At 35.3% G+C, this 26,840-nt stretch overlaps 1 protein-coding gene across 10 annotated transcripts in view; it reads right to left on the reverse strand.

Moving 5' to 3' along the window:
- The window catches only part of TRDN (triadin), a 376,282-nt gene that overhangs the window by 328,004 nt on the left and 21,438 nt on the right, over positions 1 to 26,840 (reverse strand). Inside the window, exon 1 of one of the 10 annotated variants that reach the window (XM_057739760.1) lies at positions 1,478 to 1,535. The exons of the other annotated variants lie outside the window; for them this stretch is intronic. Within the exon in view, the coding sequence (XP_057595743.1) occupies positions 1,478 to 1,493 (16 nt within the window). The 5' untranslated portion in view covers positions 1,494 to 1,535. Of the gene's footprint in view, positions 1 to 1,477; positions 1,536 to 26,840 lie in introns of those variants that run through there. 10 annotated transcript variants of the gene reach the window in all.

The raw sequence follows: 26,840 nt of genomic DNA on the forward strand, positions 1-26,840 counted from the left end.
CACACATACTACTATGTATAAGATAGATAACCAACAAGGACCTACTGTATAGCACAGGGAACTCTACTCAATATTATGTGATAACCTATATGAGAAAAGAATCTGAAAAAAATAATGCATGTATATGTATAACTGAATCACTTTGCTGTGCACCTGAAACTAACACAACATTGTAAATCAACTACACTACAATAAAAAAAAGAATGTCTATGTATCATATACATAGAAATCTGTGACGACTAAATTATGCTTTTCTAGTGTATATAAACTGAATGAAAATATATTTTGAGAGGCAAGATAAATCATGACAATTCACAAAAATAATATTTATCAAAATAATCTTAGACATTCTAATGGATATATATGTAATACTGGTAAACCATAAGAGGTAACCCTAGAGAAATTTTTAGAGGAACCCAGATTCTAAGCACTTAAAAAAAAACTATTCACTCTCTTTCAAGGTAAAAATTGCTTTTGTCTTAAATTAGAAACTGACCCTCTGCTAATTTCAGTGAAAGCCCTAAACTTCCATCTTTTTCCCCAGATTTGGGGTATATGATTATTGTAATATTTCAGGGGATGATTTGACCACCTAATCTACCTGTGGAGATGAAGAGATATACACCTATATTTTACATTATCTATCTACCCATCCGCTCCCTCTACCCTTCCAGCAAGTGAATTTCTTTTCCCAGTAGTGTTATTAGAAAGTGAACCCTCCCCTAACCCCCAGCCATAGGAATGGGACTTTAAGACAAGCCTGACCATTCAGAACATTTCCTTTTGCCTAGGACTATGAAGGGATGGGACAGTCAGAGTCCTCCTCATTTTTCCTGGAACTATTGGAGGATACTCTCTTTCTGCTGGGGTTGCCAAGCTGGTGGGGTCTACCAGTGGCCCTCTAGCCCAACAGTTGAAGAATCTGCTGCAAGAGGGAAAGATGTAGAGTCCAGATACCACTGTGTGGGTTCATGGAGCTAGCTGTGTTTAGACTCAGATTTATCTCTAGACTTTCCAGGGATAATGGAATATATAAACCCCTTTAATTTGGTTGTATTTGCATTACCAGCCATCAGAAGTTCTGACTGATGCTCTTGCTTCTGCTAGGAATGTAAACAATTGTTTTCCTTCATCTCTGTCATAAGGAGTCAGAATGATCTAAATATCCAGCTTCTTTTTTTAAAAAAATTTTCATTTTTGAAAGAAAATCTCAAATATCACTCTTAGTTTATGAGTGGTTGTGTTGTCATGGTCCTAAATGAAATGAGGTCTTTGGGGTTTTCAAGGTCAAATTCTAATATTGAAATGCTCTTTCTGGGAAGAACTCGCTGTGTTCTGGGTGAGTGAGAGGCAGGATCTCCCTCCCTGGGCAGTGGCCCCTCACTGTGACCTGCTAACTCACTTCCCAGTACCCCTTACTGCCAAGAAATAGATGTCTCTTCTTGTATTAGCCCTGGTAAGCCTAGTTTTCCCCTACCTTTTGAACTTTTCATTTTCAGCTTAGCAGTTACTCTTCATTCAGAATACTTGTTTTCCTACAAATAATAAACTCAATTTAAAGGTGAAAAGCAATGATAAATGCGTAACTAGAATTCACAAAATGTATTGAATTCTTAACACATTACAGGTAAAATACATTGTGTTTTACCAATCTAACGTGGGCAAGGATTTCTAATGAAATCTTTTTTATTCTATTTTTAAAAAATGAACTTACCATAACTCCATTCTTAAAAGTCAACTTCTCTTTCAAGAATTGCCTCAAATGTCAACTCCATAATAATATTTCCTTATTCTTTTGAAGTGAACACTACTGTTCTTACCTGATTCTATAACATTTTTTGATTAATGCAATGACATGGATGAAATTATACCAACTCTTGCATAGTTCTTTTGTTTCCAACGAAGCTCCAGGTTGGGAGCATATACCCTTTCATAGAACTTAGCACAGCACTTTTTTACATAGTGAAGCCTCAATAAACACTTATTAAATGTGAAAAACTTCATAAGTTTTGCTAAGGGAATTAGCTAAAGAAAGTGTCCTGTTAAATAACATCTATTTCTGCATATAGAAGGATGTGCGGTACACAGTGATTTCTATACAGAGAAATAAATACAAACCAAAATATATTTTTATAACATGAGAAAATATGAATTGAGATATATGTTTGCTGATAGAAGTAAAAGCATATCTGTTCATAAATTTTGCCATTTGCAGCAACATGGATGGACTTGGAAGGCATTATGTTAAGTGAAATAAGTCAGAGCAATTCTGTATGATGTAACATATGTGGAATCTAAAAAATACAACAAACTAATGAATATAACATAAAAGAAGAAGAATCACAGATATAGAAGACAAAATAGTGGTTACCAGTGGGAAGAGGGAGGAGAGGGGTAATTAGGGGTAGGGAAGTGGGAGGCACAAACTATTGGGTATAAGATAGACTCAAGGTTGTTTTGTGCAACACAGCAAATGTAGCCAATATTTTGTAACAACTATAAATGGAAAGTAACCGTTAAAACTGTATAAAAATTAAAAACAATAAAGTTAAAAAAAAGCATATCTGCTCAGGTGCATCTCATAAGAAGTGGGAAGTTTAGCTGGTCAAAATAATTAAGGCTTCCACAGAGAAGGAAAGACTAGTGGGGCAGAGAAAAAGATGTGCAATCTCTTCGACTAAAAAAAGCATAGGTTTACTAAATAATGTTAATAATTAAGCAGAGACACTCCTTTGTAATGAGGCAATTAAAACTAGCATCTCGAACATTATTAAAGTGGTTAAATCTCCAAAAGGTGCAACATCTGGGAGAGGCTTCTACAACTAGATTAGGCAGAATAAATGTGCAGATGAATAAACGTGCTGAGGATCAATTTACAAATGTGTGATGGTGCATTTTCTTAGCTGGGCTGCCATCACAAAATACCACGGGCCATAAACAAGGGTCTTAAACGACAGAAATTTATTTTCTCACAGTTTTGGAGGCTTGGAAGTCTTAGATGAAGGTGCCAACATGGTCAGATTCTGGTAAGGACTCCCTTCCTGGCTTGCAGATGGCTGCCTTCTCACTGTGTCCTCACGTGGAAGAGAGAGCACAGCAAGCTCCTACTGGCTTATGGTACAAGGGAACTAATTCCATCATGAAGGCTCTATCCCCATTAGCTAACCTAAACCAAATTACCTCCCTAAGACCCCATCTCCAAATAGCATCATACTGAGGAACAGGGCTTCCACATGTGAATTTGGGGGGACAAAATTCAGTCCATAGGATGTATGTTTCTGTTTGATTATTTAAAAACTACTCAAAAGAATAGTAATTTCTTTAAGCTTAATAAGCATAGTTATTTTAATAGAGCTATATCTTTCATAATAAAGGAAATCATGGCCATGGTCCCTTACTACCAGTACATGCCCAAGTAGCCCAAATCAAGATGTCTATATGTACTACATATAGTGGTTTGGTTTAGGGGTGGAAACTAATCAACAAGACCGATGATGTGACTTTCTTATGACAATGATTTTGACCGATTCGTTGGATTCATTTTAGGAAAATAATCCATCCTGACCTCATGACCCAGGAAGTCTCAGTCTCATGCAAGAAGATGAGTCATTTTAGGGTCTGTTTGATTTTCTGAGTTTGAAGTTTGGGGATGGAATCCACAGAAAATCTCCCAAATTCTGTGGATTCAGATTTAAGTAAACAAAAGTGAGACACTGGTTCCTAGAAAATATGATTTGAATAGGACAGACATGAAATCCATGAACTATATTCAGTTCTTTTAAGAAATTAATTTTCTAGTATTTTATGTTTGGGCTGACACATTTTCTTCCTGTGCCAAATATACATAATTGAAATTCTTTACTTAGCCCCAGCAGTCTTCCTGCTAAATTTTTCCATTGTCATTGAATAACAAACCCATTGAAATAAAAAGGACTGAGTAATGACCTATTTCAATTTTGGAAAAAAATTCTAAATTCAGTGCTTCAAAATCATTAGCGTTCCATGATTTGTTGACTCTAACGTGTTTTTTACTTTCTTTTTTGTTACAGACATTTTCATGGAAATCAATTCTTCCTTAAGAATTAATCATCTCCTGCTGCTTTTACCCCACGAGGAGTCATCCTGCCATTGTGGTATCACAATAGCTTTTAATTTATTTCCATTAAGAGAGTGTGACAGTCCCCCTACAACCCCAAAAGAGCACACATCACATTCATACTCTTTTCATATAAATGTACTTGGTAATAATAATAAGGACTTCATGTAATGCTTCTGCTTAAAACTATAGTTACATAAAATGACTGGTTTCTCATGTTGCATCAGCTACTTTCAGGAAATTCAAGGAAATGCAAGAACTAAGGCCTAAATTTCTTTCAAGTTTACTTCTCTGGGTGAGTTTTTAGGCAATTGTTTCATGAATCAACCTGGTTTATTTTTATATACTTAAATATAAATAAAACTAGACGTGTGTTTTCTATTTATAAGGAAATATGTATCGATTTGTTAGAAAAGTAGTGATAATTCAATAATGTAATATTTTCATATGTACACATATATGAACAAGGATATTTTAGAGTATATAACCATTAGGTAGGGATATAACTGATTTTATTGAGTCCCCCGGGGCCTTTAAAATAAATAAAAATTACAATGAAGTAACTTTATTTTCATGCATCTTTCACTATTAGTAATATAAACTGACACTTTCTATAGTCACTCCAGAATTAATACTATTGCCATAATTAGGTTAAAAGCAGACACATAGATTTTTAAAAAATCTTTATCGGAGGATAGTTGATTTAAAATGTTGTGTTAGTTTCTGCTGTACAGCAAAGTGAATCACTATTACACATACACATATCCACTCCTTTTTAGATTCTTTTCCCACATAGGTCATTACAGAAGATTGAGTAGAGCTCCCTCTGCTATACAGTAGGTTCTTATTAGTCATCTATTTTACATATGGTAGTGTGTATATGTCAATCCCAATCTCCCAATTTATCCCTCCCCTCGCCCTTTCCCCTATGGTAACCATAAGTTTGTTTTCTACATCTGTGACTCTATTTCTGTTCATTTCCACCATTTTTTTAGATTACACATATAAGCGATATCATATGATATTTCTGTCTGACTTATTTCTCTCAGTATGGTCCACCCATGTTGCTGCAAATGGCATTATTTCATTCTTTTTTATGGCTACTATTCCATTGTATATATGTACCACATTTCTTTATCCATTCCTATGTCTAGAATTTTTAAATATCTAATGAAGTAAAATACTTAAGAATTTTTGTGAGAAAAATATATGCTTAGAATTGGGCACCATCATAAAAGGATATTATTATATCCAAAACTTCATTAAGCTATTGGAGAGGTTTAGAACAGATCAAAATAATCTAGCCCAAACCCTCATCTTTCTAAACTGAGTCCATATATCCCATGAAGAAAATACACATATTGCATGAAGAAGATGCAGCCTGAAAATTGAGAGAGAGAAAAGATTTGCTGTGTGTATGTGTTTTTTTTTTAAATCATCTAGTCTATGGGAAAAAAAAAAGCATCTTCCTGTGCCTTCCAAAGGACTTCCAAATGAAGCTCTTTTATGTATTTCTGAAAAGAACATTAAGGTATCCATGCCCATATTTCAAAAATGCAAGCAATTATGTAAACACAAATAATACTTTATACAAATCTTTCTCCTAAGGTGCTCATAGGGTTTTAGAAACAGCTGATAAAGCTGCACACATGATATGAAAGGAAAGTGAGACAGAGGAGTTAAAGAGAACCAGTTTTCTGAAGTCTACTCATTATCGGAGTTTTCAAAGTACTATGTATTACTTAGTTCCTAACATTTTCATCCTATGTATTGCTTGTCCAAATAGACCTAAAATTGATCTTAAATTGTATGTGAGGAAGATGCCACTCATTGGCAACTAATACAAGACTTTTTCTCTGGGCAATTAAAGTTCTGATGCAAAACAATTTGAAAAAGCAAAGAGATAAACCAAATGATGAATGGTTGAACTTATTCCTTCTAGCCCCTTCACACCCATCAACATTTCAGTTTTTATTGAGCAGAAGAGCAGTCATTTTACTGAGTATTCTGGAGATAAAATTATAGCCTCAGCACCTCAAGGAGTAAGAAATAAATGGAAAACTAGGTCATTGTCCTCTAAGAACCTACTTGGTATTTACTGTCAGGTGGACTTGACTTTGGTATTGGTGCTAAGGACTGGGAGAGAGGAGCCACTTTCCTCAGAGTCAATCCAGGGTCAACTCTAGGTGTTGGGACTGTCAGTATTACATGGAACAGTGAAATTTCCTAACCTATCATTTGAAAAGCTTATCCGAATAGGATTTTACTATTGACAGACCCATATTTCTGACATTAGATCACTCAGAGCAGTTATTTCTATGGAGTGAGCACTTTTATAGGCTTTATTTGACTAAGCTTATTCAAGCATTACAGCTGCATTAGTATTACCAAGCCATAGCGAATTCAGTAAAATAAGCTTTATAAAATTGTGGTTGCCCTATAGCATGCGTTTTTAGAAACTACTAAGCAGCTTTCCCTTGAGTAACATAACTCTACAGTTATGCTCTACAAGATGCTTGCCATCCAGTGTCTCTCTCCATCTTAGAAGAGAAGAGAAATGAGAAACAATTTAGGGATCATTTTTCTTGCATAAAAAATCACTTTCCTTTTTAATTTTATAACAAAAGGGAAATGCATTAAATATTCAAATATGAATATTAAACCCTCTGATTCAATATTAGAGGAGGTTCTTCAAAGATGCCATCAATTCTTTTCTGCATCTTACTTCTGAGGAAATGTGCCTCCTATAAAAGACTCCACAGACTGTAAAAAGAATCAGATCATAAAAAGATTTTTGCTAAGGCAATTTTCAGGAGAAAATCATAATGGTTAATACCCTAAAACTGATCATAATTATGTTGCTTTTAGGCTTATATAGCATCTCTGCTTTAGGGAAACTAAGGATAATCACACAAGCCAGATTTTCCGGATATATACACATGTGTGTATGTGTGTATAATTTATATGTATATAAATTATATATACATAATTTCCTGGGAAAAACTCAGTCATTTCAGAAGCCACAGTGACTCATAAAGAGCACTTGGGTTCCAAAGTTCCATGGGTAACTGTGAAATTGTTCAAGTGATGGCTTCTGGTAGTAATGTTCTTGATTATTTTCCTCCTGTTGTAGAAATTTTAAATTAAAAACTATATGTATGTTTGTGTAATTTAAAATATGTATGCACTATTAAACACACACTGTAGGTTCACACACAGACACACACAAATGCACACACACACACACACACACACACTGTAGGTTAGGCAGGCATATGCCATCAACACATTTTAATGAAATCATAGGCTATCAAAACCCAAAGTAACTGCAATTAGGTCAGATACGTAATGCCATTATTTGTCTAAATTATTCACTTTTCACTAAATTGAAATATTAGATCCTTTTAACCAGATATTTAACAGTTAAATAATTCTATCCTTTATGCCTTAATCCATAAACAAAGACCACACATTTTATTTTTTGCCAAAGGAATCAACATTTATGGATTTTATGCTTTCAGAGAAAATTTTATTATAGCTTATAGCCTTTGTATGATTTAATTATAATGTCATAAAAAACTTAATGATTGCTAAATTAAAATGTTTACAGTAAAAAATGTTTCTTCAAAGAATACTCGCTTCCTTCACTAATCCCAGAAAAAGAAAAAAATTCTCTCTAATAATTAAAAAAATGCCTAAAGCATAGAAGCAATTAAGCAGAGTAAATTCCTGACTATAATATTTGCTGATTGATCCTAAGAAAATGTACTCAATAAAACCTACTACACTCAATACTCACAATGCAAGGATCCTTTTAGGTTGCTAAATAACTTAAAAGTCATAATGTGAATTGTCAAAAAATAGAGTTGAACTTTTTTTAGAAAACATCTTGAGTATTAAAAAAACAAGCTTTCCAATTTATCACTCAATTGTAAGGAATTCTCAGTTGCCAAATGATCTGATCTCATTCTCTAACAAGAAGGCCTAAAAATTGCAAAATCCAAAACAAACAAACAAGAAAAATAAGTCTAGAATACAATCCCAGCCCAAAATATGCCTCTGTAACACAAAAACACTGTTAAGTTTCACAGTCTGTGAAACCTTACTCATAAAAATGATAATTTTTGAATCCATAGACCCCACAGTACTATCAAAATGTTCATAGCAAAATAGCAGCATTTCCTGGTGTCCTACAAATTGTTTCTCATGAAACTGAAACCGAAAATAATCTATAAAATTTGTCTTAATTATGTAAAGCAGAACATTTTAATGAAATCACTTATTAATTTATTCCATTGTTCATTTGTACTTCTCATAGACCTTATGAATAAAAGTCTTTTTTAAAACTCATTATTCTGGTGCCTTTTATTAAATAGTATTTTATTATTTTTCATATGGCACTTTCTATAGTCACATATGCCTCAGATTCTATGACCTATAAAGCAAGCCATTAGTGAATGGGACAAAATCAATTTGCCCTGCAATGGATCCTGATGAAAGACTGAATAGCTGCTAAGTGGACTTTCCATAAATAGATTTGCAAACCTAAATGAGAAATTAAAAAGCACTCAAGTATTCTTTTCATCCTCTTTTATAGATGGTTTTGGTTCTTCTGAAAAGAGAGATTAATCAGAAAAGGGCTTGTCAGGTTTGTTTGTTTTTTTTAAGACATAAAGAATACGCGACAAGTCAATAGCAAAGTTTGGGGATGGAGCAGTGAACTGGGTGCTGCAGCAGAGGTGACTAAGGGATCCCTTGGGGGTCACTAGACCTGTCTACAAGGCAGTTAGTCTCTGCAAATGTAAATCAGGGACTGCCCTTTCCTTCCTACAATGACCAAGACCCGTTGAGAGTGACAAAGTGATACTCTTCAAGACAAACCGTAGTGCTTAGTAAGTGCCATGAAGAGAATGTGATCTATAGCAAAGTCCTAACTGCAATAAAAGGGCTTTTATGTGGGTGACACGAAACCAACAGATCATATCACTGTCATCTCTACCTTTGAGACTCTTATCTACTGAGACCTAACCCTAACAATGACAAAAAGCATGAGTACAAAGAATTGCACAAACCAAGTCTCAGGCAACCCTGGCTCCCATCACTCATCCCTTCCATGTATACACTCTGGCCAACCCAACATTTCTGTGACTCCTGGGACACACTGTGTCCTCTCTCTTCTCTGTTAATGCGAGTAGCCTGCAGCCAAAGACTGAAATGACTTCATCCAGTTGTCCACCTTACCCCTTATTCCCTCTTTAGGAATCAATTTTATTCGAGCACAACCACCTCCATTTGTTTATGTATTGTCTTTTGTTTATTTCTAAGATTTCCTGCTAAGGTAGCAGAGTTGCAACCTAGAACATCTGGCCCACGAAATCTAAAATATTTACTATCCGGCCCTTTATAGAAAAAGTTAGTCAATCCCTGCTCTGTGAGGAGAGTAACTGACAAAGGAAGAACTTAAAAGTATAAGTTATTTGGTTTTAAAATCAGGACGTAACTTAAGCTAGCATTTTAAAAATGCCAGTCAGGCGTAGGGGAGGCATCTGACACAGTGACATACAAACAGAGTTTAGATGGAACCCTACTGGGTTTGAATCCTGGCTTTGCTCTTTACTAGCAACTGTATCTCAGTGTTCACCTATAAAACAGAGATCATTAAAACTGCCTCACAGGACTGTCATGAAGAATAGAGGTTTTAGTACAGTGTCAGGCACAATAGCTGACTCCTTTCCCTCTATAACTAACCTTCCCTGCATTAATGTACTGTTGATAATGGTGATAAATATGTGTCATAAAAATATGGCTTCTTAAAATGTCTCTCTTAGGAAGAAAATTACTTCTGCTCCATCCATTCATTCTTTTAGCTCTGTACATGGCATTCTGAAGTACTGATAGTAAACTGCTTTTTCATGTATATGATAATCGGGGTTATATAACTGAGAATGTAAGCCCTGGAGGCTTAGAGGTTCATTTCCTTGAAGAGACTTTACATTGCAAAGTATACAACTGATGTTCAACTCATTCATAAGTACCATTACAATCAAGCCAAGAGATGTAAACAATTCAGAAATGTATTTTTCCAATGAATGTTCAGAATGCATAATGGGTAAAATCGTGCATTTTCATTCATATGAAAAACGCATAATGTTTTTAATGCCTTTGCCACCAATTACAAAAAGCACAGTATTGCAGTTTTTGTTAATCTCTGCCACAATTTGGTGCTATTTTTTATTCTAAACAGGCATTAGGTCCCCAAAGGATTTTTTCATAAGGTGGTTATTTGGAGCACAATGTATTTCCCCATTTTAATTAAAGAATGTTATGAAGGTTGGTTATGGTCTCAGTATGCCCATCAAAACCTTTTTAATATTATGCAGCTGAATTGTTAAACAAATAAAACTGTAGACATCCTCATGCTTTTTAATGTGTTTGTATGTTATCTACGTGAGGGACGGGAGCAAGTCCTAGTCAGCTTAAGCCTCAGATCTTTCGGGAAGCCTTAGATTTCAACATCCTGGGTGACTTAAATGTCCCTCCTGGATGCTTTCAGACCATCCTCTTTGTGCATTTATCTAAGACCTACCATGGTATATTGCAGTTGCCTGTTTATGTTTCTGAGTCTCCAACTAGAAGGTAAGCTCCTTGCAGTTTCTCATATTCATTTGTCTACTTCTGGTGCCCAGAGTCATGACGGGCCCTGGGTGTTAGTAAATTTGTGTGCTGACCTGAATATCGAATGCCTCCCGCTGCTTTTGATGTAGGAGATGCTCAAAACTCATGTTCTATGTCAGAGAATGAACCCTCTGTGCCCTTTGTGTTCTCAGTCCCAGGCCACTGCTCCAAGGGCACATTCTGCATCTGCTCCTTTATCACCAGATTATCACAGTGTCTGAAGCCTCGCTGCCACATCAAGAAACAATCCTTCCCCTAAACCCACAGAGGGTCTGCAGGAGGAACACAGATGAATCTCAGCCATTGCCTGCAGTCTCTCTGGGAGGAGGGAACCCAGAATGGTGGAGTGCTCCTCCGGGAAGGGCACCTGGGTTGGGGGTGGGGGAAGGGATTTAGGATCAGAGAAAGAGGGCCAAGAGTGGGTCAATTGTGGAGTGAATGGGTGTAGAGTCCTGGCAGTGGGGGCTAAGGAGAGGGCAAGGAGGCTTTGTTATGGGAAAATGAGGGAGCGGTGGAAACAAAGTTTAGGGGGACAGGAGGGTGGTAGCTGTTCTCAGCTCCTTTGCGTTCTGAATCTTGTTTAGGTGGAGACATACATACAGGGATGGAAAGACAATTCAGAGTTTTGTGTAAAAAATATTAACAACTCTGGTGGTGAAGAAGATGAATGAGGAAAGAGAGCAACTACCATCATGTTCACAGATAATTGTAAGTATTGTTGGGAGTTGCTCCTAAGCACAGAACTAACTCTAGTGCTCCTTTTCTTGCTTTCTAAATATAAACTCTGGGGAGCAGAATTTTTAGTTCAGCACAGTTGTATCTATTGAATATTATTACATGCATTTATGGTTCTTTATAAATTTTTAAAAGACTAAAATAATTTATTATTTGTATTGTACTTATCAGCAGAATAACTGAACACACTGAAAAATTCTGAATATGAAAATGTTTTCTAAAAACTGTGCTACATCCATTGATTCCTTATCCTTCCCTCACTCTCTGTGCTAACCATACTTAACAAGTTTGTTTGCTTTAGTATACAAGGCTGGCTAAGAAAGGCTATTTGAAGTATAGCATGATCAATTTTGAGATGCTGAATATTAAATATCTGCATACAGATTTTTAATAAACACCTTAGCACTAAAATTATATATTTCCTGGATGTACAGTGGAGACAGAATTCTCATTTTGTAAGTAACAAAATGTGTTGCCATTGGCAATTCTGACTTCTAAGGGCCAAAACTGATCAGCTCTTTAAGAACAACATAACGCTTTGTTACACCATCACTGACATCTATTGCTCGCCCTTGCTGCACGCCTGGCCACAAGGATTTAAGCATAAAATTGCAGCTCTTTCTGTACGTTCAAAAGCACGTTTCATCACGGCAGGGACTACGTTTCTTCGACACTGAATCAAGTGTAACAGAATCAAAGAATAGTGGTCTTGGCCAGGGCCCCAGCTTCTCTAAATGACTCATTTGTGCTAATCAATAGAAGTGTTCCTTCTAAGCATTCACAACTGCTACACCAGAGCTTAGGGCTCGCTGAATAGAGAACATGCTAGATTTATACTGTGAAAGGAAAATCTAAATGGAGTTGGTATTGGTAAGAGAGCTCTCTTAAAAAGGAGCCAGGGGACTACTGAGAAAGTGTGTGACTTATGCACTTCTCAGCCTGGATGCAATCTGAACTTTGTCCACTTACGGTCTTAAAGCAGGCATCCAGACACCTGCCCAGTATTCCAGATACTTATGGACACTTACCCTAAATCACTCATGACAATCTGTCCCTTAAGAACAAATATTTCCCTTCTTGCATCAGAGTCGATCGTAATTCTTGTCGGACAACTCTCACAGCCTCGTGGCTTTTGCCTTTATAAGCCCCTGACTCTTTCACTTCCTCAGAACACTCTTGGTTTTACCCGATCTGTATCTCCTAAATTGCAATTCCTAAGACCCCCCAAATAAAGTCTTTTCTTATTTGCAACCTTCTGTGTTTCTTGGTTGATGACACCCTTTCTTGCTCCTTCGATCAGGTATTCTGCAGGGTACAACCTGTGGCAGTCCCAGTCTTGGTCAATATGGACAGAGTAATTGTAGGTCAGCAGGTAATAACAATATCAGATTTTGCGCAACATTTCAGAATTTGTAATGCCAAATTCACATGTATTATTATCAACTGATCTTCCTCAGAGAGACTGGGAAGCTAATCCCATTCTCACCTGAGAGAAGAGAAAACTGATGCTCAGAGGGATTATGTGTTAAGTACTGGAAAATAGTGGTGTCAAGTCTAGAACCCAGATTGTTAGACTTAGTCAATTCTATGAGCTTGAACTATAGAGCATCAACAACAACAGCAAATATCTACTGAGGTAACTATATGTCAGGCACTGGTTCTAAGACTGGGAATAAAGTCCCTATTCTCATGCTGTCTATATTCTCGTGAAGGGAAAGTATATTTGAATATGTTTTCAAGGTGAGTTTGAATAAAAAGAAGAGGTTCAAGTTTAATAACCAATTGCCTTCCCCAACGCAACTAACTCCAGGAGTTACCCTATCTCAATCTTTTGCCAAATGAAGGAAAATGAATGAAGATGCTTCTGGCAACAAAGAGAAACTGAGCTCTATAAAAATAATGACACTTATCATAAACTTCCCCCATCCAGCACTTATGAAGGTAGACTTTGGAAAGGGCAGCTTTCAAAACAAGACTCTCATGATTTCCATATACCAGGCAACCACAGTCCAGAATAAAAATCTCAAAACAGCAGCAAAGGCAAAACTTAGTTATTATGCTATTTCTCCCATAACAATGACTTCATACTATTACTTTAGCCAAAGGACAGTGATTATATTTAAAATAAGCATGCAATTTAGATTTATAAAATTATACAGCAATACAAAATTAAATTTTGGCTTTAGGATGTATTATTCAATTTAGCATCAGTTCTTATTTAAATTTCAGATATCTAGAACTCAGATCTTTGTTACTCCAATGGCTAATATACAACAAAATGGATCGATTATGGGGCTATTGAAATCCAGTCACAACCATAATCCTATGCATTTTGACTTTTTTTCCTGTATCGTGGTTTTTAAACACAATCAGCACAAAAGAAAATAGAACAGCATGATAGAAAAGAAGCATGTTTGTGTTTCTGTCCAAGTTTGATTTTTCATGAATTGTAAGCATAATCTAAACTAAGATCACAGACACACAATTGGAATTAGAAATGAACAGCCTGATTTACTCTTATCTGCAAGACCATTAGGAAAAATGTAACCACTTGATTTTGTCTTTCCGATCAAACTCAATCCACATCTTATCTTTTACTAAAATTTTAGTATAATAAACTATGTTTAAAGCTATTTCCCTTCCTTCCAAAATGTCCTTGTTTGTTTTTAAATTTGTTTTCATTATGTCTTAAGGTCTGTCATGATTTGTCAAGCCATCTTACGTTGATACTATATTTGGTGTATTTTACCTCATGGATTAATATAATATGAGCTCCGTTCACTCATTTATTCAATTATGCCCCCAATATTCTGTTTATTTATTCGTACATTCATCCATCAAATGTCTGTTTAGCACTTAACTTTGTTCCAGGCATTATTCTATGTTACGAGAATGAAAAAGGTGGACCTTGTCTCTGCTCTCCCTAATTTTTAAAGATTTGAGATTCTTTACACTTTTCTTATTGCCATTGTCCCTCTCCCACAGATTCTGAACTCTTTGCTGAGATGGCAGATGGAAACTCCCTTGTATATCTACTTTGCAACACTGTTTAAAAATTTGGATCTTTCCAGAAATCTTTACCTTGAAGCACACATTTCTGGAAGTACCATTGGGAATGAACTGAAGTTATCAATTCAAATGTATCCAATATTACTTTTCTTAAATTCACCAACTGCAATAATGTATCCACCCTACTGATATTCTTCTACATCTTACTAAAAAAATGAGACTAGAGTTAATACTTTTATCAAAAGAAGTAAACACTGCATCTATCTGAAACAAATTGCTGAGTTCTCAGAACATCACTAAGACAAAGTTAACTGTTGAGTGGTTATCATAATTTCCCCCTTTCTTTCATTTGATAAATATATATTGAGCATTTATCATGAGAATCAAATGTTAGAGATAAAATCAGACAAGACCCAGTCCTGTCCTCCAGTTGCTTAGAGAGTGTTGAGGAAAACAGACAAGGAACTACAACCACAGCTCTGTTTTCTAATTGTGTGAAGGCGTCATGCACAGGCCACTGTGAGAACTTAGTGTGAGAAGCACACCTAAGCCAGGAAAGACAGCATGTATAAAGCTTAGAGGATGAAAGGAGGCTATATTTAAGAAACGCAGCTTTTTTCTTGTAGCTGGAGGCAAAGGCACTCATAGCAATATGAAGAAAAAAAAGGATAGAGATAGGGAGACAAAAGATACGTCTACAATGTCTATGACTGCCCAAATAAGGAAGCTGTACTTTATAACAAATAACACTGTAGGCCGGAGCTGAATTTTACACAAAAGATTCTTGATCATTTTTGCATTTTGCAAAGTTTATGTTAGCAGGGCATGGGATTTGAGAGGCAAGACCCAGAAACTGAATGAAACGTTTTGCAGAAATCCAGGTTTCTTTGATAAGAGGCTGAACTCTGGGGATGACATGAGTAATGGAAAGGGAAGGAATTCAGAAATATTCAGGAAAGAGTATCTGCATGATTTGAATGCTTTGGTGATTAGAGTTGTGGGGAGGGGAGGGTTAGAGGGTAGGGAAGGATAATGATTTGATTACTAAAGTTCTAGCTCTAAAAAGTAGGTAGATGGTGTCAGTCACCAAGACAGAATGTTGAAGAAAAGAAGCAGGTTTGCTGGGGGAAATGATGCATTTACAGTCACTAGAATAGCTTGATAACTCTTTGGAGAAAATAATGGTCACATCTTAGTTTTTAGCATTTTATAATTATTAATAAATACGTCAAACATTTACACACACATACACTTATATTTCAGTGCTCATATAAGGAGATACAATGTATATATCATTGTTGACTAGATTTATGAAGATTTATTTGTTTACAAAGTTTTTAATTTGAGTGATGATGTCATCATTGTGACTCATAACTAAGTAGCCAGATAGTATGCTGCTTTCTATTCCAGTTTTATTTTAAATGACCCTTTATCAAAATAAATATTGTAATCATTATTTCTATTAAAGTCATGCAAAAATATGTATATATATATATATATATGTATTTATATACAGCCTTTTCTCAAGGCTGGACAAAACTCCTTTGAACATATTGGAGAGGAATAAGCTGATATTTTAGAAAAGAGCATGAAATGACTGACATAATACTTTATACATATAGGACTATTAACATGCTTCAAAACCATTTAACTTTGACAGTAAAAATAAAACCTATTTAATAAAAAAGAAAAAAGATTGCACTCTAAAGAAATAATTGTAAGTTTTGACCTTAGTTTCAATAAATTTTTATGCCATAACATGTTTTAAGCCTCTTATTTTATTTTTGATGATTAATGTCATTGAGTAAAACTTTCAATTTTAACTTTCAGCGACACAGGGAGAATGGGTTAATTATCACTGTGAAAAACAAAGCCCAGTAGAAGTTCATTAACAGAAAATAGGTCCTTTCAAAGGTCATGGTCATTGGTCAATGTGACTAAACTGAAGTTTATGCCCAAGTTGTCTGTGAATAAGCAATTTGCTGAATATGTTTATAGTGTAAGCAAGATAAAAAGGGGACATTTAAAAAAGAAATAGTTTACTGTAATAGAAAAAGAAGTATTTTAATAATTTAAATATAAACTTTATTTTAAACATAATCAAATACTATTTATATTATAATATATCTGAAAAATCTTTTAATTTTATAACCCATCCACACATAAACATGAGTTTTACATAAACGCATACATACATCTGACCAAATCTACACTTTTATTAAATATTGTATGTTTTTCTCTTTGCTTTTGTTTTCCTTTTTACTTTGTTTGTGATATTATTTACTGTCTCATAGATTTATATATATATACATGAATATGACTATGTCCATCTTTTAAAAAAATAAATTTTAGATTTTCAGTCTTAGTTAGGAAGTTCCTCACCACTAGGCATCACATGTAGTTTTCTAGGTTTTCAATCAAGACTTTTTTTGTTTTATTTTTTATATTTGTCTTTAGTTATTCTGAAATTTACTCTTGCATATTAATATAAACAGAGGGTCCACTGCTATTCTCCTGGATATATAACGATCTCCATGTACTATGTATTAAATAATATATTTTATCTTAATTGAAATATTATCTTTGTAATATGTATAACCTATAATATTATTTACAAATATTTTTATTTGTAGAGCCCAAGTTTTCAAAAAATATAGCTTCATCTAGCCAATCAAGTCTATAAAAGATGAGTTAGATGTACTAGCCACATTAGTTCTAATAAGTATTTAATAAACATATGAGTATTAAAATAGAAATGTTAATCTTTGTGTAATGTAAAATCATCTTGTGTACCATTAGGGGTACATGTGCCACTGGGAAATATTAGACCAGATACTAAGATGCACTGGAACCCTGGGGCCTCTGGGAGTACCCCAGGCAGCACTGGGTAAGCTTGTGCTCTGCCTCTGTCTCTACTGAAAGGGTCTGGAGAATTCTTTTCTAATAAAATAATTTCAAATAACACAAAGTTTTTAGAAACAGTCACCAGTGGTCTCTTAAAAACAAATTTCAGTTACAGTACTATTGGATTATTGTATTAATTAGGGATTACTTTACTGATTCACTTTCATAAATTATTCTTAAGGAATTTCTGCTTCCATTGTAAGGTATGTGGTTCCCTATCCTGCTAATTTGGAAATCAGGAAGTAAATATGGTCAATAGACTAACTCAACTGGACTTATGAAAGGAGCATCCCTGCTAGATGGATATAAATTCCCTATTGTTGGTAAAAGCTAACTCAGGTTGTAAACATTCATATATGCCTATGGAGAAACTCAGAAGGAACCTCAGAAAAGACCCAAAAACTGCTATCATATTCTTGCTCTCTACACACAAATTATATTAATTTATAAGAATACTATGTCTTAACATATACGGAATGTATTTTCAGGATAAGGCCACCTGCTATGTCAAGCAAGCATCAGTTGTCTCCCACAGAGCATGCAATCTCTCTATACATGAATTGTGTTTGAATTCACAAACATGCTATTTTTCTTGTTTCAGCAGATTTTCAAAAATATACACATGCTTCCAATATAGAAATAAGACATCTTATGAACAATGTTTGTTTGCCAGTATTGTAAGTTCTGATTTACAATTTGAAATTATTTTTATTTTTTAAGAAAATACTGAATCCTCCTTCTTCTTTTCTAGTAAGTTGCTCCACAACTTCACAGCCTATTATTGGGTTGGCCAAAAAGTTAGTTTGGGTTTTTCCATAAGATGTTACAGAAAAGCCTGTATGAACTTTTTGGCCAACCCAATACATTCCAAACATCTAACTTCATGAGGGACATATTCAGGTCCATGCTTTCAAAATAGCTTTTACTATAAAAAGGTAAGTGCCAATAAGACGCCAAAATATACCCCAAAATTTATTGACTGTTAGTGAAAATAATGATGTTGAATTTAGAAGCCTGGGATAAATGTAGTGCTTAAGAGCACAAGCTTTTATCACTTAGGCAAGTCATTACACCCTCTGCAACATTCATGCTTCTGGTGTGTAAATGATGATAATAATGTTGCAGGAAGGGAGAACACTTCCAGGGCCCAAGAGGAGCTCTTGTCTAACATTTGGAAATGAATTGTCTGAGGAGACACTGGTGCTCACAAAGCAAGAGACTTTATTGGGAAGGGGCGCCTGGGTGGACAGCAGGAGGGTAAGGGAACCCATGAGGACTGCTCTGCCACGCGCCTCGCAGTCTCGGGTTTTATGGTGATGGGATGGGTTTCCGGGTTGTCTCTGGCCAATCACTCCGACTTAGGGTCCTTTCTGGTGGCATGCAGATCTCTCAGCCAAGATGGACTCTAGCGAGGAGAATTCTGGGAGGTGATTAGGACACGTGGACTGGTGTTTTCTTTTGACCTTTCCTGTATTCTTCCAGTTGGTGGTGGCTTGTTAGTTCTGTGTTGTAAAATAACTTATGCAAGTTGCTATTGTCTGCCTGGCCAGGGTGGGTGGTTACAATCTGTGTTTCCCCTAACAATAATAATAGCTATCTTATGTTGTTGTTACAAGGATTAAATGAGACAATATCCAGCAAGTTGTTAGCACTGCATTAGGTACATCATAAATGCTCAAAATATGATTATTATTATTATGAACATTATTTACTGTCAGACATTTCACTAACCTGAGTTTCAGTTTTCTTGTCTGTAAAAAAGTCAAGATAAAAATACCCATTTTACCTTACTAGTTCACTGCAAGTACTATCAAAAAGGGCCTTATATGAAAATGTCAGGGAAAGCCCTGAAGTGACATATAAATACATTCACCATTAGATTATCGTCACTAAATACCAATGAATCCATGGGAGAGCATCGCCCAGTGGTGTGTCACTAGATCTGGCCTTCAAGACTTCATTGTTTTCGTGTTTCAAGCATTTAGTGGATGGTCATTTTCCTATACTTATATTTTTTCCAATTCTAACTGGTGTAAACATTATCTGTGGACTGGTGTTCAGAAATACGTGAAGAGTTATTTCTTATGTTCTGTCTTCCTTAACACAACTTATATTTAGTGTACTTGATTATTATAGAAAAATGAAGAATCAAAGTATGATTTTTAAAACATGCAAATTTGAACAGCTTTAGAAAACTTCTCATAAAAAGCTCCAGGGTAGCAAGCTTACAGAAAAAAAATATATTTTAAAAATTGTTCTTTTAAAGACTTAAATATAAGACCTGAAACTGTAAAACTCATAGAAGAGAACATTGGCAGAACATTCTTTGACATAAGTTGTAGCAATATTTTTTTGGCTCTGTCTCCTAAGGCAAAAGAAATATAAGCAAAAATAAACAAATGGGGCTTAACTAAACTTAAAATCTTACATGGCAAGGAAAACCATTGACAAAACAAAAAGGCAACCTACAGAATGGGAAAAAATACTTGCAAGTGATATGACTGACAAGCAGTTAATATCCAAAATATATAAACAGCTCGTACAACTCAACATCAAAAAAAATACAACTTAATCAAAAAATCGGCAGAAGACCTGGATAAACATGTTTCAAAGAAGACATACAGATGACTAACAGGCACATGAAATGATGGAAATCGAAACAATGAGATATCACTTCACACGTGTCAGAATGGATAGCATCAAAAAGTCTACAAATATTAAATGTTGGAGTGGATGTGGAGAAAAAGGAACGCTTGTGCACTGCTGATGGGAATGTAAGTTGGTACAGCCACTACAGAAAACAGTATGGAGGTTCCTCAAAAAACTAAAAATAAAACTACCACATGATCTAGCAATTCCACTCCTGGGTATATGTATCTGGAAAAAATGAAAACACCAATTTGAAAAGATACATGCACCCTAATGTTCACAGCAGCACTATTCACAACAGCCAAGACATGGAAGCAACCCACGTGCCTGTCAAGATATGAATAGATAAGGCAGATGTGGTATATATACTCAATGGAATATTACTCAGCCATAAAAATGAAATTCTGCCATGTGCAACAACAAGGATGGACCTAGAGGGTATTATGTTTAGTGAAATAATTAAGGCAGAGAAAGATACTGTATGTTATCGCTCATATGTGACATCTAAAAAATAAAACAAAAAATGATCATAACAAAACAGAAATGGATTCACATATATAGAAAACAAACTAGTGGTTACCAGAAGGGCGAGGGAAGGAGGTGCAACCTAGGGGTATGGGATTAAGAGGTACAAATTACTATGTTTAAAATAGGTAAGCAACAAGGATATATTTTATAGCACAGAGAATTATAGCCATTATCTGGTAATAACTTTTAATGGAGTATAATCTGTAAAAATACTGAGTTACTGTGCTATATACCTGAAACTAATAAAATATTGTAAATCAACTATACTTTAATAAATAAAACTGGAAAATATTAGAACTAATAAAGTGGGATAAGAAATAAACCTATAAAAAAATAGTTTCCTTCAAAAATTAAAATAAAGTTGGGTTAAGTTTTCTGAGGAAAATGTGTCAATATATCTCAAAAGCCTAAAATCACATACCTTTGAATCAGTACTTTAAATTTTTACAAAGAAATTAATTATGAATTATGCTGAGCAAAGATATGACTATTTCCATTGTTTATAATAATGAAAAAAAGTAAGCAATTTAAATACCCAACATAAAAGGACTGGCTAAATAAATAATATAATGAAACACAATACAGCCAAGCAAATGCTGATGAAAATATATATTTACTGTATGAAAAGGATGCTCAATAAATTTTTATGGAAGAAATCAAATTATAAAACATTACTCAAAATATTATCCATATTTTCTTACTTTTGTGCCTAAAAATATATTAGTTGCATATTTTAAAAAGAAGAAATTTACCCTGCCAATTTCAAAGTAACTGTTTGATTGATACTTTAATTATTAATTACATTAGAGGAGTAAAAAATTGATAAGACACAGATGAGGCAAAATTGGGAAATCAATCACTTCCCATTTTGTTTTTCTCCCAGCTGACTTGTAATTGGTTCTTTAAGATTTTCCTCAAGTATCTCCTTTAAATGGAATCCTTTCCTGGGAATGTTCCCACTTTGGTCTCTGGCTATGCAATAGGCTGTTATCTCATTTATATGTTATCATGGTATTAGCATAAATCTTAATCATTCTCATATAAAGTTCACAGTTATTATAATCCATTAAAATTCCTGTTTGTTCTCCCCATTAGTCTCTATTACTATCACATTCTACATTATCTAGTTTTAAAAGAGGTGCTCAAAACATGATTGTTCAAAGGATGGATGAAATAGAAACTTTCAGAAAAAAAGAACAAAATTCATGTTAGAAACCATGAAAATAACTTCTTTCAATAAATTAAAGTTGCAAAATCAGTCGATTAATTAATTAATGTTGCAAACTGGAGAATAAAGTATTAAGTGATTACTATAAATGCTTTTACACACAGCTTTAATTTTTATGAGTTGTCTAGTTGATTTTGGTAAATGCCATATTGGTAAATGCCAAGTTATTTAAAATGTTAAATAAGAAAGAGTTGAAAATGAGTATGTCAAAGAGCACCACAGCTAAGTCATAGTCAATAGCCCATCCTCATGGTAAATTCTTTTTTTCCTTAACACAGCTTTCAGCTTCAAAGCAGGTCGGCTCTGTTGCTTCCTGCAGCTTGATAACATCACTTATGTGGTGTAGGGCAAGCTTTGAGCCTGATAACTCTTGTTCCAGATGCCCACATATGCAATCACTCTGCAATATAATTTATTGAGTGCCTACCATGTGCCAAGCATTTTGCTAGGTACTTGGGATCAAAAGGTTAGCAAACTTCCTTTAGGTCTCTATCTTCATTGGGCCAAGACTAGTATGCAACAGAGGCATCTATTAAATAATCATACAAATGGACAATTTCAACTGTGATAACTGCTATAGAGGAGATATATAAATGCTGTAAGACCCTATAATGGAGGCTTAATCACAGACAAGGACAGCTGAGATAAAATCTGAGGAATGAGTAGAAGTTAATTCACAATAAGGACACAAAATCCTACTTTTTCTTTTTACCCAAGAATGGGAACTTTCTGGGAACAAGGTTAAAAGTCTAGTCCCTAAGGCTTTTCATAGTATATGACAAAAGGAAAACTCTATTAAGCTCCCCTGAGCACCCAAGTGGGACTCCTAGAGTCCAAATGCACTTAGGAAATCAGATTTCATCTTGAAAATGTGTTGAAATAAAAATGTTGATGAAATGATCCATGAAAGATTTGATATGTGGTAACCAGAAAAGGTAGAGCAAGAAAAAAATTCTCCTACTTAATTCAGCCCTACCTAATGGTACAGAACTGGCCAATCCTCACAATTAGGTCACTGCAGACGCTGTATTTTAGTGGTAGAAGTCCTAATCCATAAGAATCTCCCATTTTCAGCGTGATACATCCCTCAGGACCGTGAAAATTCCTTTGTCCTATTTCTAGCACTAAAGTTTCTTTTAATTAAATTACCCATGTACCTAAATGCTGAAGGGGACTGAAATGAACTGAATCCAAATATTTTGGTCCCTGGAAAAGCAAAACCCTTTATAAATAATTAAATAAAAGCATATTTCATGTCTTAAGTCAGCCTCATAAGATTTGTCTTTCGACTAAGCCTAGTTAATAAACAGTTTTCTGAATTATTCAACTGAAGAACAGATCTTGAACTGTACAGGCCCTGGCAGACAGATTCTAAGATGGCCTCTGTAATATCCACCTCCTGATAATGGAGACATGACCTGGGACTAACTTCTAACCAACAGGATGCAGCAAAGCGAAGGGATGTGTCCATTATTAACTTACATAAGATTGTAACACCTGACTTGCCTAGGAGACTCTTTCTTGTTGGTGGTCATTTTGGGAGTCCTATGTGGAAAGGAATTAAAACAGCTCCTAGGAACTGACAGCAACTTCCAACCAACAGGGTCTTCCAGGAACCAGCAAGAAATTGAGGCCAGTCCTGCAGTCATAAGGAAGGAATTCTGCCAATAACCTTGTAAGTCTGGAAATAGATCCTCCCCCCATTTAACCCACAAATGAGACCTCAGCCATTGTTGACAGTTTTATTGCATGTTTCAGAGACCTTGAAGAAGACCCAAATAAGTCATACCCAGACTCCCAACACAGAAACTGCGAGATAATAAATATATGATAATTTAAGCTACTTTGTGGTAATATTGTTACACAGCAACAGAAAAGCAATACAAGGGCCTGCTAAGCTGAATTAAACTGGACAGATGCAATTTACCTTAGTTATTTGTACATGTTCTTAAAGCTGGAAGAATTACATTATTTTAGGAATTTCATAATTACTGTGAAATACTAAAATGAGATTAGTATGTGAAAGAAAATTGAAATGTAAAATCTTTTTGTATAATTATAAGGTTTTACCATAAATTTTAAATCTGAAAAACGCAAATGCCAATAATTTTAGAATAATCAAGAGAACCAAGACTGAGAAGAACAAAAGTTATACTATACTCACAAAATGTGAGAGAGGGAAAAAAAGAACAATGAAACAACTGTTCCTACTGTAATCTGTATAAGTTAGAGGGATATTATAATATTTATTATCTGAGTAAATAGAAATAAAATAATTTCTATATAATTGATTGCATGTGTGTATGATTCAAACAGACACCAACACCGATGTATGATTCTTCAGAGCTTTCATAAAGTTGCCTGATCAATATAAGCCAAAAAAATTAATGTTTATATTGTCCATGTGTCAAGCAGTATTGGGCACTTTCATATACAGGCATACCTCAGAGATATTGCAGGTTCACTTCCAGACCACTGCAATAAAGAAGGTCACATGAATTTTTTGGTTTCCCAATGTATATAAAAGTTGTGTTTACACTATACTTAGTCTATTAAGTGTGCAACAGAATTATGTCTAAAAAACAATGTACATACCTTAATTTAAAAATACTTTATGGCTGAAAAGTGCTAACCATCAACTGATCCTTCAGAGAGTCATAATCTTTTTGACAATGGAGGGTCTTGGCTCACTGTTGACGGCTGCTGATTGATCAGGGTGATAGTTGCTGAGGATCGGAGTGGCTAGTGGCAAATCCTTAAAATATACAACAATGAAATTTGCCCAATCTATTAGCACTATCTTTCACAAACAATTTCTCTGTAGCATGCAATGCTATTTGATAAATTTACCTGCACTAGAACTTCTTTCAAAATTGGAGTTAATTCTCTCAAAGCCTGTCACTGCTTTATCAACTAAGCTTATGTAATATTCTAAATCCTCTATTGTCATTTCAAGAATCTTCACAGCATCTTCACCAGGAGCAGATTCTATCTCAAAAGATTACTTTGTTTGCTCATGCATAAGAAGAAACTCCTTTCATTCAAGTTTTATCACGAGATTGTAGCAACTCAGTCCCATCTTCAGGCTCTATTTCTAATTCCAGTTCTCTGGCTGTTCTCACCACATTTGCAGTTACTTCCTCCACTCAAGTCTTGAACTCAAAGTTATTCATGAAGGTTGAAATCAATTCTTCCAAACTCCTATTAATGTTGACATCTTGACCTCTTTCCATGAAGCACAAATGTTCTTAATGGCATTTATATATTTATTTATTTTAAAAATTAATTAATTTATTTATTTAGTGGCTGCATTGGGCTTTCGTTGCTGCACATGGGCTTTCTCTAGTTGCAGCAAGCGGGGGCTACTCTTCATTTTGGTGTGCAGGCTTCTCATTGCGGTGGCTTCTCTTATTGCGGAGCACGGGCTCTAGGCACGTGGGCTTCAGTAGTTGCGGCACACAGGCTCAATAGTTGTGGGTTATGGGCTCTAGAGCACAGGCTCAGTAGTTGTGGTACACAGGTTTAGTTGCTCCGTGGCATGTGGAATCTTCCTGGAGCAGGGATCAAACTCATGTCCCCTGCATTGGCAGGCAGATTCTTAACCACTGCACCACCTAGGAATTCCCCTTAATGACATTTAGAATGGTGAATTCTTTCCAGAAAGTTTTCAATTTACTTTGCCCAGATCCATCTAAGGCATCACTATCTAGGGCAGCTATAGCCTTACAAAATATATTTCTTAAATCATAAGATTTGAAAGTTGAAATGATTCCTTGACTCATGGACTTCAGAAATGGATGCTGCATCAGCAGGTATGGAAACAACATTAATCTCCTTTTACATCTCTATCAGCATTCTTGGGTGACCATGAGCATTGTCAATGAACAATAATTTTTGAAAGGAATCATTTTTTTTCTGAGCAGTAGGTCTCAAAAGTGGGCTTAACCTATCCAGTAAATCATGTTGTAACAGATATGCTGTCATCCAGGCTTTGTTGTTTCAGAGCACAGGTAGAGTAGATTTAACGTAATTATTAAGGGACCTAGGGTTTTGGAAATGGTAAATGACCATTGGCTTCAACTTAAAGTTACCAGCTGCATTAGCCCTTAATAAGAGAATTAGTCAGTCCTTTGAAGATTTGAAGCTAGGCATTAACTTATCCTCTCTAGCTATGAAAGTGCTAGATGGCATCTTTTTCCAATAGAAGGCTTCTTAGTCTACAGTGAGAATCTGTTGTTTAGTGTAGCCACCTTCATGAATTTATCTTAGCTAGATCTTCTGGACAACTTGCAGCAGCTTATACACTTGCTGCTTCACCTTGTACTTTTGTGTTATGAAGATGGTTTCTTCCCTTAAACCTCAGGAATAACCTTTGCTAGTTTCAGACTTCTTCTGCAGCTTCCTCACCTCTCTCAGCCTTCATAGAATTGAAGAAAGTTCGGGCCTTGCTCTGACTAGGCTTCGGCTTAAGGGAATGCTGTGGCTGGTTTGATCTTCTATCCAGACCACTAAAACTTTCTCCATATCAGCAATAAAGCCATTTTTCTTTCCAATCATTCATGTGTTCACTGGAGTAGCACTTTTAGTTTCCTTCCAGAACTTCTCCTTTTGCATTCACAACTTGGCTGTTTGGTGTAAGAGGCCTAGCTTTCCACCTGTCTTGCCCTTTAATGTGCCTTCCTCACTGAGCTTAATCATTTCTAGCTTTTGATTTAAAGTGACAGACATGCAACTCTTCCTTTCACTTGATCACTTAAAGTCCACTGTAGCATTATTAACTGGCCTAATTTCAATATTGTTGTCTCAGGGCATAGGGAGGCCTAAGGAGAGGGAGGGAGACTGGGGAATAGCTGATCAATGAAGCAGTCAGAACACACATATTTATCAATTAAGTTCAACATCTTAAATGGGTGCTGTTTGTGGTGCCCCAAAATAATTACAATAGTAACATCAAAGATTACTGATCACAGATCACCATAACAAATATAGTAACAATGAAAAAGTGTGAAATATTGT

Source organism: Hippopotamus amphibius, chromosome 6, assembly GCF_030028045.1.
Source record: "Hippopotamus amphibius kiboko isolate mHipAmp2 chromosome 6, mHipAmp2.hap2, whole genome shotgun sequence".
Classification (NCBI taxonomy): Eukaryota; Metazoa; Chordata; class Mammalia; order Artiodactyla; family Hippopotamidae; genus Hippopotamus; species Hippopotamus amphibius.